The sequence below is a fragment of the Stereum hirsutum genome (assembly GCF_000264905.1).
Source record: "Stereum hirsutum FP-91666 SS1 unplaced genomic scaffold STEHIscaffold_19, whole genome shotgun sequence".
Lineage (NCBI taxonomy): Eukaryota > Fungi > Basidiomycota > Agaricomycetes > Russulales > Stereaceae > Stereum > Stereum hirsutum.
This window is the reverse complement of record NW_006763149.1, coordinates 223891-239932: the sequence shown is the minus strand read 5'-3', so window position 1 is coordinate 239932 and position 16042 is coordinate 223891. Positions and strand designations below refer to the sequence as shown.

The window sequence follows — 16042 nt, the reverse complement described above, 5'->3', positions numbered from 1 at the left end:
CTGCGTGGAAGGAAGTGAGTCTCTGAGAGCCCAGAGACTACTGCACGGCGTGGGGGAGATCTGGACCAGCCGTGAAGACGAAATTGTAGTCGTCAGGTTCCTGTCAGAAGCTGTAATTGGGCGGCTCAAGAGGTTCAAAAACAATTTTCAACCAAGTATTTGTAGATGTTTCTGGACCGTTTGGATATGACGATGCCGACACCTCAGAAACCTTCGAAAATCGACCGTGAGGGATCTCACGGTCAGCAGAGAACCCATTGGACTTGTCTTCAATATGTCGTCTAATCTGCCTGTGGTGGAGACAGCGCATCTAAAACCGAAAAGGCTCCCTCTGTTGATTGTCTGATCTGACGAAAACCCGACCCAAATCAGTCATACCCAATTTTGTGAGAAACGGTGATATTACAGATTCGCCATTCGTCAACGCTTACACTGTGGTTGCCACGGTTGCTGCCAAGCGGCAGAGGAAAAAATTGTGATGGTTCGAGATAACATGTGCACTTTCAATCTTGGTCGTGGCGTGGAGCTCGAGCATGCTGTGACGACGAAGGGCTCCTTTGAATGCTGCGTGTCGGCTTTACATAGAACGCCGGTGGTCGCGGGAAGTCGTAGACAGTGGTGGGATTTGAACGACGCTGTTCACACAGTGACAAGCCACTTGCTGACGTATGGATTAGTGAAATATCGAATGAATGGAGAAAGACAAGGGATTGAACGCACGGATGTAATCGGCGAACAAAGCAATGACTGCAATGTCACACTGAGTCTGTAGAAGCCCACGAGAGCTAAAAGCGAATCATTTACGAGGTTACCTGGAAGTCACTGCACACATCGTCACGCTGCGACTTGTAGATACCCAATGTAATCTTTCTGGCAGAATAAACAGCGATAGGAAAAGTTGGATAGGTTTACCCAGACGGAGGTAGGTAAGTCGTAGATCAGGATCGATCATACATTATCCTCGGGTCCATCCTCGATCATCTTCGCATAATCCTCATAGCTTGCGAATGTTGGCAGCGACCTCAACTTCTTCCTCTTCTCCTTACCGTCCTCCCTGCCCCTCTTCCGCTTTCCTCCTACATCTGTATCGCCGCCAAATCCTGTCCACTCCTCAGCATCTGCTTGTCCTTGAGCTCCAGGGAATTCAATGAGACCTTGAGGTACGTCGTCATCAAGGTCAACGAGATCCTCGGCGTCTGATCCCTCGACGAGGGAGAATGCGTCGTCGTTGGCATCTTCCTCTTCTGAGTCTGCCTTTTGGGAATTGCCTGCAGAGGCGTCGTCGTCGTCCTCGACACCGTCGCCATCATCGCTATCATCCATGTCAAGACCTGAGGGGAGTTCATCGCTGTCTTCCATGAGATCAACGTCCTCAGCGTCGTCGACCTTGGGCATTGACGCTTTCATGGCCTATACAACGAACGTTGGCATTAAATCTCATACGTATGAAAGGAAATCATGATGTGCGGCGTACCTTCCATATCTCAGCCTCCTCTGCATCGCTATCTTCTTCCTGGTCTTCCCCGTCCTTCTCATCAATCTCGTCGTCGTCGCCTTCGTCATCCTCGGCCACAGCATGCTCCGGGTCGGACTCCTCCTCGTCATCTGAACCATCCCGTTTACCCTTCCGCTTATCGGCCTTCGCCGCTTTCGCCACTTCCTTCTCATGTTTCTGCGAGAAGAACTTATGGTAGAACAGCTAACATAACCCAACATAACGAGAACACAATGTCGATCAATGACCGTCTCAAGAGGAGATAATGATCCACGAATTGCTATGAATGCATACCTGATCTGCGGGGACACTTCCTGCACTTCTCTTCCACCAACCTTCCTCGTTGACAGGTCCTTCCTGCACCTCACCCCGGACGCGCTTAACACCCTCGCCCTCCGGCGCCGCTGCAGGCTGCATGGCGCTCGAACCTTTCGGTTTGATCTTCTTCGGATTCTTGTAGACAAACCGGTCGAGGAAGTGTGTTAGAGTGTGAAGGGCAAGATCTGGACTGGTAGTGAGTGGTTGGTGAGCGAGGAGTTGCCGTGCAAGGAGTGTGAGAGTTGGATGAGCGTGGTTGAGGAGAGGGGTCTGAAGGATACGTCCACAAAAGATAATTAGAGGTGATTTCGTCGAGTTGGAATGTAAAAGAACATACGAGCTCCCATAAGGGCGATGAGGATGCATGAGCGTATTGAGGGTCTCGTTTCCGAGGGTCGTACATCTCCTGCTGCTCACACTCGGCGATCGAGGGTGGTGGCACCTTCTCCATGATACTTCTTAGTCCAGGAACACCGTCGAAGAGCTAAAAACAAAGAGGTCAGAAGTGAGCATACTTGGGGGATCATCTGCGCATGACGGCCTACCTCGCCCAGTAACCACAACCCACCGGCCACAAACTCTGTCCCGCCAAACCCTCCTGCCAAAACCTGACATAACCTCTTAACAAAAGCCTTTACACGCTCCGTGTCCGGGTCGCTCTTCAAGCTCTTGAAAACCAGGTTCAGATACATGGCCTGCTTCGCGGAACTGTACAGTCGAGGGTCGAGTAGTGTGGCGTAGAGAGTGCGGTAGTATCGTGCTGCCAACGCTTGGGAGGATGACGTCGAAGCTTCGGACTGGGAGGAGGTGGCGACGGAGGATATGACGTGGTGAATGAGCGTGAGAGCCTGGAGGGTGATGTTGAAGGTTGAGGTGTGGGTGATCAGGAAGAGGGTATCCATGTGTCGTTGGAATCTAGGAGGAAAGAGGAATATTCGGATCTAGTCATACAAAGGAGAACGGGGGAAACACCGAAGCCAGAGTGGGAGATACTTACTCGACATCAGCACCACCAAAACGCGCAAATGGCATCGCCCGGTTCACACCCGTCAAGATTGCGCTCACGAGCCTCGAGTTCTCATCTTGCACCTCCGCAAACCCGGCCGCTCCCTGTATTTCCTTCGCCTTCGCCTTTCCCTTGTCGAATCTTTTACCTCTGTACCGTCCTCTGTCTTTACCGCCTGCATCTTCGCCGGCATCCTCCTCTTCATCCTCGTCAACGTGAGTTTCTTCCGCCACACTCCTCTCTCCGACGACCTCCCTGAACATTTGGAAATAAACATCCATCAAGGCCCGCGCGGCCTTCCTATCCTCGTCAGAAGTGCTCAACACGATCTGGTTGAACGTGATCGAGGCATAATACCGCGCGTGCATGTTCCACGTACTCCTGTCCAGTGGTCTCACCGGAGGAGCGGAAGCTGATGATTTTGTGCCACTGTTGTCATCGAATTTGATGTGTATTTTGGGTTTCGCAACAGTTGCGGACGATGATGAGGAGTTATGAGTGTTGGTGAGCGAGGATGTGGCCGCGGCTCCGGTGGGACGCATGATGAGGGCGGTGGTCTCGCGGATGACGATGGATTTCATGATGGGGTGGGCTTGGAGGAGTTGGAGAAGGTGGTAGGAGGCACGGGAGCAGACGGATTTTTCGGTATCTCCCTGAGCAAGAGGGTCAGACTGGAGTAAAGGAAACAAAGGGTGTAAGTACGAACCAGCTTATTGACTAGAAGACGGAGAAGATTGTGTTCTTGCTCGGGCTTGTCTTTGAGGAGGTTATAGATAAGGGTAAGAGTCTGTGTCCGAACATAGGCCAGGGGGTCCAGTGAGAGGACCTATCATGACGAAGATTAGAGAGTTAGTTAAGTTCCAATTGTAGTTGGAGCCCGAAGATGACACGTTACCTCCAAGATCTGCAGCAGCGAAAAGAAATACTTCTTCAACCAATCCTCGAAAAACCAAACGACAAGATGTTGGTCTGTGACCCCGGGATGAAGAAGAGGCTGATCACGGAAATATCTGTTCATCACACTCAGCTCGGACAACGCAAAATAACACAGTGGAGAACACCTACTTCAGTTTTCGTTCCGGCGCCCCACCACCGATCCACCAATCAACAATTGCTCTCGCAGCTTTTAACCTCTCCTCTCTCCCACCACCTCTACCCTTCGGGCCATCTTTCGATGGCGCCCCGCCTCCTCTGCCCTTCTCGGCCATGCCCTTCAACACTTCTAACCCCCTGATGTTATGCAGCGGTGAGCTCTGCACCATGAGTGTAAGTGCACTGAGTCTGTCGCTCAGCGTACCCGAAGCGAGAATGTTTTTGAGGAAAGCCTGATCGGAGGACGAGGAGACCAGGGAGGCGTGTGGCGCCGAGGAAAATTGTGCCATCTCTGCGCCGTGGAGTTTAGCAGCGCGTTCGGTGAGCGAGGCTATTTGGGAGGATGTAGGAGTGGGGATCGGGGTAGATGTGGCAGGGAGAGGAGCGGCGACTGTGTACCAGTCTGGAGTGGGTTGGATGAGGAGTTTTGCGGATTTGGGAGGGAGGAATTGAGAGGTAGATATTGGAGGGGCAGGGACGGCTGCTGCTGCTACAGGTGTTGGGGCTTCAGAGGGCGCGGGTTTTGAGGTAGAGGGCTTTGGGGTCTCCGCAGGCTTAGACTTTTTCTTGTTGTCCTTTTTCTCCTTCTTGTTGCCCTTCTCCTTACCGTCCTTCTTCTCCTTGCCTTCGACCTTTACCTGTTGACTTCCAGCATCATTTTTAACCCCCTTCCCCTTCGTTCTAGTATCAGCCTTTTTCTCCTTCCGATCCTTCTTCGACTTCGCTTGTGGCGCCTCAACCGTTGCAGGTTTGTTCGCCTCCATGGAGGAAATTCCAAAATTCAATTCCTTCATGAACTTGGAGATGTCTCCCTTAAGACTGGCCTATACTCGGTTAAATCGGATTCTCTCATATACAAAACCTTGAAAGAGTAACTCACATCGACTTTTCCGTCATCCTTAAACTCTCCACCGCCAGAGCCCGAACCGTTCACAAGTTCTATGTCGTCCAGCGTCCCACCGAGCGCGAGAACGTTTTGTTTGAGTTCGTCTTTTTTGGAAGGTTTGGAAGACCTGGACTTGGAAGTCGTGGTAGTTTTAGCGTTTTTGGGTTTGGTAGATGATTTTTCGGGGAGAGAGGTGACCTGGAGAAGATGTGGAGATGTGACGAATGAGACTAGGTATTGGCGAAGCAGGGAAGGTCCACTTACCTTGGACTTTTCGCCCTTGTCTTTCCGCAAGCGCGCCATTATAATGAGGCTGCACCGTAGAGAGTACCTCTATACTATGCCTATCCAATCGAAGGCTTGATAAGTTACAACTGCAGTGGTCCGGAAGAGTGCTGGATACCGACTCACTGCGAAAATAGTAGAGGATTATTTGGACCACAGGGCAAAACGGTGGAAGCAGAGTATGAGATGATGTCTCTGGATATGGTGTACAGCAAGCCAATGAAATAATGCACCTTGACCGCGAAAAACGGTTGAATATGAAGCAGGAGAGACTTGGTGAAGGACGCGAAAAAGCCTGCAAATTGAAAAGGCGTCGCCACACGCTCGTGCGCCGAGTCAGGTGACATCTCACGCCACCTCGCCACCTCAGAATCTTCAATTCCTTTTGCGCCCCTGTGGCCCATCAGAACTTCCGAAATCAATTTGATCCTATTTCATCTCTCTCAGGTCTTCGACTTTCGAGCTGCGATGTCGCAATCCACTTTTCTTCCCTCCCATCACCATGTCCGAGAAGCCTATCATCCTTTACGCCGCACCCACCGGAAATGGGGCTAAGGTGCCTATTTTTCTCGAGGAGCTAAAGGCGGCGTATGGCACGCCCGACTACGAGTGAGTATCCTTACAGTGAAAGCGCCGACAAATGGTGATCTGTGCAGATATACTGATATATTACATCTATGTTATGTAGCCTGAAAATCATCGATCTAAAATCGAAAGAACAAAAACAGCCATGGTTTATAGAAGTCAGCCCGAACGGCACCATCCCCGCCCTGACAGACCGTTCCCGCGGAAACTTCAACGTGTTCGAGACGGGCGCGATCCTGCTCTACCTCGCGCATAACTATGATAAGGAAGGAAAGTTCTCGTTCAACGAGCAGACGGAGGAAAAGGAACATAATGAGATGCTGCAGTGGATGTTCTTCGTCGTAAGTCATCTTACAGCACGGGCCACCTTGGGGTGTACGATATCGTCGTGATTGTCAGGTGCTGATGTCAAGTGTCTATGTAGCATAGCTTCGTTGTTCCCATGAACTCGCAAGGTCAGTCTGTATCAGCAAAGTCTGATCGTGAATATTATGGTGAACTTTGAATATTATCACCATATAGTCATGTTCTGGACGTACTTCGCTGAGCAGGAAAACCCTGTCGCTCGCGAACGTAAGTTCCTTTCCGAAAGGGCATCTTCGTAGTCTGCCAGCCGTGGCTGAATTGTCCGTTTAGGCTATGTGAGCGAGGTAAAGCGCCTCTATGGAGTGCTCGATACGCGTCTGAAGGATCGCGACTACCTCGTCGGGCCTGGGCGCGGAAAGTACACTCTTCTGGACGTGTCGACTTGGTGCACGTAAGTCATTTCGCCGTCTCCTCCCTGTGTTTACCTATTCGACGTCGACTTACCGGGGCATTGTATGGTCGTTGTTTGATCTTTTCCAGGGTCAACGTATACGGACGCGCTCAGATTGCAGCGAACTTGGATGAGTGGCCTGCTTTGAAAGTGCGTGTCCACAGTGCCGTGCACGTGAATAACAAGTGAGCTGACTAGACTTCCATTCTCCATCGTATTCCAGGCGTGGCATACGACGATAGCAGCCCGAACCCCTGTGCAGGCTGCCTTGAAGGCCGTAAAGTGGTAATCATAGTCGACGCAAAGAGAGCAGGGGTCGTCAAATGCCTGCATGAATACCAATGTAGCCTGCCACGAATTCAATTGTTTGTATCACGAGTCCAAGGATATCCAGCGCGTACAAGGCATGTCCTTTGTGAATTCGGTCTCCGGTGTGTTGCTTTACGAAACAGCGCCGGCCAAGTCCTGAGAAGGAGCCCATGGAGAAGGTCCTCGCAAGCCAGTGAACAGGCAAAAGGTCTTCCCATGAAGAGAAGTGAAGAGACCGCAGAACCCGAACACCAATCTATCGATGCGCCACAGATCTAGCGACACTGCCGAACATCAGGTCGTCGGAGAACGATCAATTGCGGGTTCAGTGTAACCAGATGGAAGACAAAGGTTGCATCAGCTCACTCGTTCGACCGGGCGTAGCTAGCTAGTGGATCTACCAGAGTTTCACAAGCCTGATATGTCCACAGTCTAATGTAAACGTTGCAATCTGTGATGCGCCCGTAGAGAAAACCTGAGCAGTTGTATCGAGGTCGGCGTGTTCAGACCGCCGCGAGGAAGAGGGTGAGTTTGTCGTAAAGATACACACTCTCATTAACGGTCTGCGCAGGCAAAGGGTAAAATAGAACGTACAGACCGTTCTATCTATTTCTGTGGACATACCAGGACCCGTACGATAATAATAGTGCAGCCTAAATTCGAGCAGCTAGAAGGAGCGAGTAAGTTCCAGCGGTGAATGGCAGGAACAGACCGAGGCTGTTATAAGCTGTGCGAGGTCGCTAAGTAGTCGACGACGGGGAAGAGATGACAGAACGACGTGGCTGTGGCGATGATGGGCAGTGGCACTACGCACGGCCTTTGGCCTTGTTTGGGTTTCAGCAGCGCATCATGTTGCTATTTAGACCGCCCCGCGTTCATCTCTTCCATCTTCATTCCCTCGTTCCCTCCCCCGTCGCATCCAGGTTTGTCTTGTTCTCGTCGTCGTTGTTTACGACAGCGAACGGGCTGCTGATAGTTGGTGTTTAGCCTTAGAATCACAACCCTTTGCAACTCACGATGTGCGGGATCTTTGGTTACTGCAGCTTCTTGAGGGAAAAGGTATGTCGACTTGTCTCGTTCCACTCTTATTTTCATCCTCTTTCCTTGTATGCTGGTGGCGGCGCCTTCAAGAGGACGTTGGGAGCGCTGGTGCTGTCAAACACGAGATTTTTTCGCTTGCGTGCATCGAGCCTAACTTTTGCCCTTGACCCCGCCGTTCCTGAGTGTGGGCCCCTGTTACCCGAATACTGATCATTACTGTCACCCCGTCTATAGGACCGCAAAGAGGTCTGCGAGATCCTCTGTAACGGCCTTGCGCGCCAAGAGTACCGAGGTTACGACTCCGCGGGCATTGGCATCGATGGCGACAAGCCCGGCGAGACTTTCTTCTTCAAGGAAGTTGGCAAAGTCGCCGGTCTCCGCCAGAAGATCGCCGAGTCTAATGTTGACATCACTAAGAAGTTTACGTCTCAGGTCTCCGTCGCTCACACCCGCTGGGCAACCCACGGTCCTCCCAGCGTCGTCAACTGTCACCCGATGCGCTCAGACCCCACCGCTGAATTCGTTGTCGTCCATAATGGTATCGTCACCAACTACGCTGAGCTGAGGGTCGTGCTGCAGAAGCGCGGCTTCAGGTTTGAGAGTGAGACGGATACGGAGGCGGTCGCTATCCTTACCAAGTATGTGTACGACTCGCAGCCGGATAAGCGGATCACCTTCACCGAGCTCGTCAAGACCGTGCTGAAGGAGCTCGAGGGATCGTTCGCGTTTGTCTTCAAGTCGTCGCATTATCCCAACGAGGTCGTCACTGCTCGTCGCGGTTCACCCCTGCTGATTGGTGTCAAGACCGAGAAGAAGCTCAAGGTCGACTTCGTCGATGTTGAGTTTGCGGGTAATGAGGAGGCTAAGAACGTCGACTCCCGTAAGTTTGCAAATCATCAACTGCATCCGAAACACTCTAATTTTAGCTTTACCCAGTCGTTTCGCCCACTTCGCCCACCGGCCTCCTTGCCCCACCCAGGTCGGAGTCGAAAATTCACCGCTCTCAGTCCCGTGCCTTCATGTCCGAAGACGGTCTCCCTCAACCCATCGAATTCTTCGTCGCCTCTGATGCTGCCGCTATCGTCGAACACACCAAGCGTGTCCTCTACCTCGAGGACGACGACATCGCCCACATCGCCAACGGCGAACTTCACATTCACCGTCTCCGCCGCAAGGAGGAAGGCGCCGCCACTCCCTCCATCCGCTCTATCGAGACGCTCGAGATCGAAATCGCCGAGATCATGAAGGGCAAGTTCGACCACTTCATGCAGAAGGAGATCTACGAGCAGCCCGAGTCTGTCGTCAACACCATGCGTGGTCGCGTCAACTTCGACAACAACTCGATCATGCTCGGTGGCTTGAGGCAATACCTCCCGATCATGCGCCGCGGACGTAGGATCGTGTTCACCGCTTGCGGGACGAGTTACCACTCTTGTCTCGCGACGAGGGCTATCTTCGAGGAGTTGACCGAGATTCCGGTCAGCGTCGAGCTCGCTTCGGATTTCTTGGACCGCAAGACCCCCATCTTCCGTGACGATGTCTGTGTGTTCCTTTCCCAGTCCGGAGAGACTGCCGACACGATTCTCGCCCTCCGTTACTGCCTCGAGCGTGGAGCCCTTTGTGTCGGTGTAGTCAACACTGTCGGTTCGACTATTTCTCGCGAGACCCACTGCGGTGTGCACATCAATGCCGGTCCCGAGGTCGGTGTCGCGTCGACGAAAGCCTACACCAGTCAGTACATCGCGCTGTTGATGATGGCCCTGCAGCTTTCGGAGGACAGGATCTCGTTCATGGAGAGGAGGAACCAGATCATCCAAGGTCTGCACGCGCTTCCCGGACAGCTCAGGAGGGTGCTCGAGGCAGACAAGTCGCTGCAGGAGCTTGCTGATGGCGTCTTGGCAAACTCGAAGAGTCTGTTGCTGATGGGTCGTGGTTACCAGTGCGTATAATTCTATTCCCTATGTCCTAGCTATCTGGTATTGACAATTTGAACTCTATAGACACGCTACTTGTCTCGAGGGTGCTCTCAAAATCAAGGAAATCTCCTACATGCACTCTGAAGGTATCCTTGCCGGCGAGCTCAAGCACGGCCCCCTCGCGCTCATCGACGAGAACATGCCCGTTATCATCGTCATGACCCGCGACTCGCTCTACCCCAAGGTCCAGTCCGCGTTCTCCCAGATCACCGCGCGCAAGGCTCAGCCGATCGTGCTTTGCAACGAGGGCGACGAAGGGATCCCGAAGAACGCGAAGACGATCAGGGTGCCGCAGACGGTGGATTGCTTGCAGGGCTTGTTGAACATCGTCCCGTTGCAGCTTTTGAGCTATCACCTCGCTGTCAAGAAGGGATTCGACGTCGATTTCCCGAGGAACTTGTAAGTGCTCTTCCCTCAGCTTTCCGTGCTTAAAATGTTTCGACGGCCGCTGACCAATTTCGTTCCGCTATCTAGGGCCAAGTCCGTCACCACCGAGTAAATATCGTCTGGTCTGGTCTGGTCGTGGCGGGTGTGGGTTGCTGGGGAGAAACTGAAGAGAAAGAAGAAAAAGAACCAATGTGTATACCATTCACGGACTGTCAGACATACTGCGGACTCAGACATCGACATCGACAACATCACCATACACCACATCCCAAAATTTAAACACCCATCCACTCTTAGTAGGATTTCCTTACTACGAGGCCCCCCCTTAGCTTTTTCTGTCTTGCATCCTTGGACGGCCTCATTAGTTGTTCCCTCTCTCTCTTCTCTCTTTACGATACACTACCGATTCTTCCTTTTCTGATACCTTCGAGAGAGCTATGGTCTCAAATTACTGGTATTATGATTGGATGCTCATGGATCCTAGGACTTTTAGAGTTTATGTGCGGTGAGGGGAATGAAATGATTGTTTTTCTGGACGTTTTCGTTTCGGTGTGTGTACGGTCATCGAGGCCAGCTGAAACGGTGCTCATGAGGGCTTTGTTCGGCCCTCGAGGTCGAGGATAATTGTGGAGGCTTGTGATTTCTTTATGGCGCTGTTGTGGCGCGTGGCGCGGTCCGAGTGCCGCCAGCCTCGTCTTGGGCGGAGTCCTCTCAGCGTCAGCTTCATCCCGACTATTACCTGCATTCTCCCAAGGATCCAATACACTAGGCCCACAGGGAACTTTGGATTCAAGGTATGATCTAAATACTCTGACGAGCATTTTAGCTGAGAACAAATCGATTTTCATATATCTGCCCGTGAACTCTCACACCAGCTTTACCCCTATTCAACACCATCCATCTTGCTCTGCGATATGGTCTACCCAGGTTCTTCTTTTCTTTATTCACACCCATACGTTGGCATACTAAAATGTCTGCGAAGCACGCCAACATGCTCTGAAGACGCTCGAGAAGTTGGTCGAACTTCTACCTGCCGTTGATCGTGCAAAGGTGCGCCACAGTCGTTGGAACGTGCTCTCATACTAACTAAGAGATAAAATGTCTTGCGTTTGACGGGGACGATGTGAATATGTGTAGCCACAAATTATTTTGCTTGCGGGAGAGGTGACACCGTATAGGAATGATACGGATCGGGAGATGGTGTTTAGGCAGGTGAGCGTTCAGTGTGATGTATTTATGGCGATGGAATGGGTCCTTGAGGCCATGAGACAGAGTGGTACCTCTTCTTGAGCGTAACGGCCCATAGATTGGTGGTAAATGTTATAGAAGGGGGCTGACATAGATTTCTAGGAATCCAACTTCCTCTACCTCTCCGGATGTACCGTCCCTTCGTCCTACCTCCTCGCCACCACTACCTCCGCTTCTCTCGAGTCCAATTCCCTCTCCCTCTTCATTCCACCCATCGAACCTGCAGATGTAATGTGGTCTGTTCCGCCACCGACCATAAAAGCCGCGAAAGAATACCTCGAAGCTGACACTATCGCCCATACTACCGACTTCCCAAAAGCGATCATCGACGCTCTCAGTGCTTTCCCCGGCGCACTTATCCACACACTTCCTCCTGAGTCCAAGTTCCCAGAACTGCCAAAGAAGTACCTTACTCTTGCGCATGGAACAGCGCAGGTGACGGACGGATATTTGTTGACTGCGTTGCATAGGGCAAGGTTGGTGAAGGACGAGTCGGAGATTGAGAGGATCAGGAAAGCGAATGCGACTAGTTCGAGGGCGCATGAGGTCGTGATGCGGGTCCTGGGGAACGGTGTTAGGGGAATTGAACTGGGTAAAGGGGCAGGGGTCGACAGGCCGTTGTTACCTGGTGAGTGGTTGATTGAGAAAGAAGCGGAGGCGGAGGCGATTTTTGTGGCTTCGTGTAGACGTGAAGGGTATGGTTTGTCGCTTTTTAGCTGGCTAATGCTCACATTTTGTGTTGTCAAATACAGCGCGGTTCACCAGGCTTACCTCCCTATTGTGGCTGCGTCGACGCGAGCATCGACCTTGCATTATTGTTGTAATGACAAGGAGTTCGCTTGGGGACCGGTTAAACCTCACGATCATAAGAATCGAAATGACTTTGCACATGGTAAGGGAAAGGAGCTGAATCCTCAGGTTTTGCTCATCGATGCCGGCTGCGAGTGGGATTGCTACGCTTCCGACAGTACGTACATCATCATTATCTCCTGGGACTATTCGTTCGAGACTCAAATTATCTCATGCAGTCACTCGAACCATGCCTGTTGGCAACGGTGGCAAGTTTACTCCTGAAGCAAAGGCGATTTACGAACTTGTTCTCGAGATGCAGAAGGTACTGACCATCCTTACCCTACTTATAAGAGGTTGACATTGCTCATCTACGGCCATCGTTCAGGTCTCCTTCGACGCTCTTAAACCCACCCTCCACTGGGATGCCATCCAACTCCTCTGCCACCGCACCCTCATCAAGGGCTTCCAGCGCCTCGGCATCTTCAAATCTCCAAACTCACCAGGCTCGGGCTCCTGGAATTCAGAAGAAGCAATCCTCGCCTCGGGCGTCAGTTCGGCTTTCTTCCCTCATGGCGTGGGCCACTCGTTGGGCATGGACGTACATGACGTGCCGAGCGCGAGCAAGCCTGCTGTGAATCTGACGGTGGATAATAAGGGTGTGGAGTTGGGGCATGAAAGCTTTTATACTTATTTGAGGCTGAGGTTGCCTCTTGAAGAGGGTATGGTCGTGGTATGAATTAGTCCGCTTGCCTTCTCATTCCTTTTGAGCTAATCTTTGTGATATCCGCAGACGGTCGAGCCAGGAATATACTTCTCGCCTCATTTACTCGCTCCTGTCCGCGACTCGCAATATATCGACCATGAAGTGCTGAAGCGCTACGAAAACGTCGGGGGTGTCAGGATCGAGGATGTCGTTTTGGTCACGAAGGACGGGTACGAGAACTTCACGACGGTGAGGAGTGATGTTGAGTGGGTTGAGGGTATTTGTTCTGGGAAGCTTTGAGGTGCTGTGTTTGAGAGGCTAGCGGGAAGAATTGCAATTCAGAAGGTCGATATACGGATGCATATGTACGTGTAGCAATATGATGTGGGATCTGTATCCTTAGATGAAAGGCTTGACGGTTTGAATAAGCACTCAAAAAAGAGTGTCAATATGTCAAGGGCTCCTTGTCCATGTTGTCCGTGAATCCGTCGTCCTCGAAGTCTGAGTACTAGAATCCAACTCGACGTGGTAGCCATAACGAGACTGGATTTCTATCTACTGAGATACCTCCAAAAAGTGACACCCGTGACCCCATACCTGCTATAACTATGCCACCGTCAAAGAATAAGGAGACGTTCCGAAGCGGGGAATCGAACCCCGAGCTGCCGCGTATTAGACTCCCACGCGAAGCTGCGAGTGAGGAACACCCGCTTCGCAGCTTCGCCCACGATGAAAGGCGGCAATGTTAGCCGTTACACCACATCGGAATGAGAAATAAAGAGGGATGGAATGTTACCCTGCAAGATAATTTACTTGGGGATTTGGATTTTCTTTGAGTGTAAGTATGATGCTTTTTCTGATCACAAGATGGCAATGCTTTTCTCATATGGAGACACGGCATGGAGAAATTACTATGCAGGTGTTATTATGTCATAGTGCTAATTGTGTCAGAGAGTATAAGAAAGTCCATGCTAGACCCTCGAGCGCTACACGATGCGAACGTCAATCTCCAATCCAATTCGCCGCAACCCATCGACATCCGGTTGGGAGATTTCGCAGCTCCGGAGGACCAACGTCTCTAAGCCACTCACATCCTGCATCGTACGCAATCCTGCGCATAACCGTGATGCCACTCCCGTCCTGAGATCCACCTCCACCAACTCCACCTGCTTCAACTGCGCCAATAAGCCCAAAATCGGCTCAGCATCGGGTTGTGATAGGGCCAGAACGGCGTCAGTCGGCGGATTCTCTGTGGTGTGTGGTGGTGGAGGGGAGATGTATGCAAGACTATGAAGGAAGCCGTCCGCGGCAGCTCCGGCCACGAACAACCGTTCGACGTCTTTCATCGACCCAAAGAAGTTGCGCCAGATGTCGCCTTCCGTGAAGGCCGCACCTTCAACCTCCAAAGACCGGACGTCCTTCAGGATTACAACTCGACACAAACTGGATAGCAAGAGCTTCGCGTTCGAAGTACCGGCTACGTCAGAGGCGGATTGGAATGTAACGCTGAATGCGTGACCGTTGTCTTCCAAGGGCGTGGTGGTATCGGCGTGGAAATAGGCCATATCGGAGGACGTGACGCCCAAAGAGAGACTTTGGAAGGTGGGTATGCGTGAGTTGCGATACTGGTTTCGACGTGAGAAATGGGAGGCGAGTACGGCTTCCAGTGTGGAAACTGGTGGAGGAAGATCCGGAAAATCAGGCGAAGGCGTGCATTCGAGTTCTACCTGGGCATCGGGTGGGATGGAAAGGTGAGCCATGAGTGTTGTACACTGCGACATTTCTCCACCGAGATGAAGCTTGCGAAGTGCGGGAAGGGTGATGACCCGTTCGTCTTCGAAGGTGAAGCCACCCGGCCGCGTCTGGACATTATCGACGTCGGTTCCTCCAGGCAAGGCGCGGACAAGGATGAGAGTCTGTAGATCGTGCATGGTCTCGAGCATATCCAGGACTTGGTTCATCGTGGGTAAGCTATCTTTGCTCACGTCCCAGATCTCGAGGTGCCTAAGCGCCGGACGCAACAGCGCGCTCGACCATCTCAGTTCGGTGCGCTTCAGCGTCAACGATGTGAGCCTCGGCGTCTCGCCCGCAAAGAGATCGTCTGGCATCGCGCAGGAGAGGACAGCTTGGCTGAGGGATAATGTTTCGAGTACCTGTGCTGGTCGGTCCCTCAACGGGAGAACTAAGCGCTGAACGATGCCCGAAGACAATACAACCTCCCGTGCGCGCGAGACTTGGAGGAGTGCCTCGGACACGGCGTCCTGCAAAGGCCGATTGACGAAGGCGGCATTGATGGATATGGGGAGGGTTTTCGAACGGGCAAGCATGGTAGTCGTCCAGTATCGGTTTGACAGCAGGATGTTCGTCCAGAGATGGGGAGTGTTCAGGGCAACGTCGCGCCATCGCCGACAGACTTGCGAAATAGCTAACCAAGTTGGTAAGGGACCTTTACGGTAGAGGCGGTCGCCTTCAGAACCGATGGCGTGGAAGGAGAAGATGTGGGCAAGGAGTTCGGGAGGCAATGTTGCCACGGGAAGAGAACCTGATTTCTGTGGTTAGTCCAAGTGGAGAGATAAAGCATGTGGGCGGGCTCACGTTCTCGGGCAGATGACCCAAGGTCGACTGAGGTACGCATAGCTACTATTTCGGCGGATGATTCTTATTAGTGAGAATTATTGTGAGTCAACGATAGAAGTAGGGGTAACCGAACATACCACAGTGGCCTTCGGAGGAAAGGGCCTGCATTGTTTTTTTCGCAGCAGAGGGATCAAAAAATGAGGTGAGACTGGACCACAGGTGGGCATTTGCCCATCTTTATATACTGGGCGGACCATCGCTCGAGGCGCCTACTATGGCTATGAAAGACCAGACCGAGGCATTCCTCCACAGAGCCTAAGCCGCTGGTGTAAAAATGAGAGCGACCACAGAAGAGATGCCGATACCTCTCGGCGATCGAAGACAGAAAGGGGAATAGTCAGGAGGCTGCGATGACAGCGCTGTTTCGCGGCTGTTGATGGCCAATTCAATTCGTGTCCATCGTGTTTCAATAGAGAGCGTGAAATCCGCGAGAATCTAAACTCGGAGATTGGAGCGAAACTCGATTGAGTTTCGCTCCACGGGCACGAGCGCTCACCACTGAGTTTGGAGTCTCAACCGTTCCAG

At 52.1% G+C, this 16042-nt stretch overlaps 5 protein-coding genes and 1 non-coding gene across 6 annotated transcripts; 3 read left to right on the top strand and 3 right to left on the bottom strand.

Annotated features, from left to right (window-relative positions):
- Positions 1-948: 948 nt before the first annotated feature.
- STEHIDRAFT_142561 (CBF-domain-containing protein) lies at positions 949-5303 on the bottom strand (the record flags this gene model as incomplete). The annotated part of the gene is made up of 12 exons (XM_007310033.1): positions 5209-5303; positions 5062-5141; positions 4792-4995; positions 3885-4735; positions 3715-3829; positions 3526-3645; positions 2811-3472; positions 2359-2728; positions 2151-2297; positions 1790-2083; positions 1475-1699; positions 949-1410 (listed from the first exon to the last, which is right to left on the bottom strand). The coding sequence occupies exons 2-12, from the start codon at positions 5098-5100 to the stop codon at positions 949-951; spliced, it is 3489 nt and encodes a 1162-aa protein (XP_007310095.1). The 5' UTR covers positions 5101-5141; positions 5209-5303.
- Positions 5304-5578: 275 nt separating this feature from the next.
- On the top strand, positions 5579-6821 carry STEHIDRAFT_150339 (glutathione S-transferase). The gene is made up of 7 exons (XM_007310032.1): positions 5579-5691; positions 5771-6008; positions 6092-6122; positions 6190-6240; positions 6304-6424; positions 6514-6574; positions 6648-6821. The coding sequence occupies exons 1-7, from the start codon at positions 5585-5587 to the stop codon at positions 6711-6713; spliced, it is 675 nt and encodes a 224-aa protein (XP_007310094.1). The 5' UTR covers positions 5579-5584; the 3' UTR covers positions 6714-6821.
- A 799-nt stretch (positions 6822-7620) lies between these two features.
- STEHIDRAFT_125654 (L-glutamine D-fructose 6-phosphate amidotransferase) lies at positions 7621-10666 on the top strand. Its single transcript, XM_007310031.1, has 6 exons — positions 7621-7656; positions 7721-7792; positions 8009-8654; positions 8711-9713; positions 9775-10149; positions 10225-10666. The coding sequence occupies exons 2-6, from the start codon at positions 7751-7753 to the stop codon at positions 10247-10249; spliced, it is 2091 nt and encodes a 696-aa protein (XP_007310093.1). The 5' UTR covers positions 7621-7656; positions 7721-7750; the 3' UTR covers positions 10250-10666.
- A 277-nt stretch (positions 10667-10943) lies between these two features.
- STEHIDRAFT_125653 (Creatinase/aminopeptidase) lies at positions 10944-13314 on the top strand. The gene is made up of 8 exons (XM_007310030.1): positions 10944-11064; positions 11120-11187; positions 11275-11349; positions 11488-12080; positions 12138-12352; positions 12414-12499; positions 12563-12907; positions 12968-13314. The coding sequence occupies exons 1-8, from the start codon at positions 11052-11054 to the stop codon at positions 13178-13180; spliced, it is 1608 nt and encodes a 535-aa protein (XP_007310092.1). The 5' UTR covers positions 10944-11051; the 3' UTR covers positions 13181-13314.
- Positions 13315-13515: 201 nt separating this feature from the next.
- Positions 13516-13647, bottom strand: STEHIDRAFT_t260. The gene has a single exon. It is a non-coding gene; the product is annotated as a tRNA-Glu (tRNA).
- Positions 13648-13804: 157 nt separating this feature from the next.
- On the bottom strand, positions 13805-15625 carry STEHIDRAFT_142559 (uncharacterized protein; the record flags this gene model as incomplete). The annotated part of the gene is made up of 3 exons (XM_007310029.1): positions 13805-15422; positions 15476-15538; positions 15595-15625. The coding sequence occupies 3 exons, from the start codon at positions 15623-15625 to the stop codon at positions 13867-13869; spliced, it is 1650 nt and encodes a 549-aa protein (XP_007310091.1). The 3' UTR covers positions 13805-13866.
- Between the last annotated feature and the right edge of the window lie 417 nt (positions 15626-16042).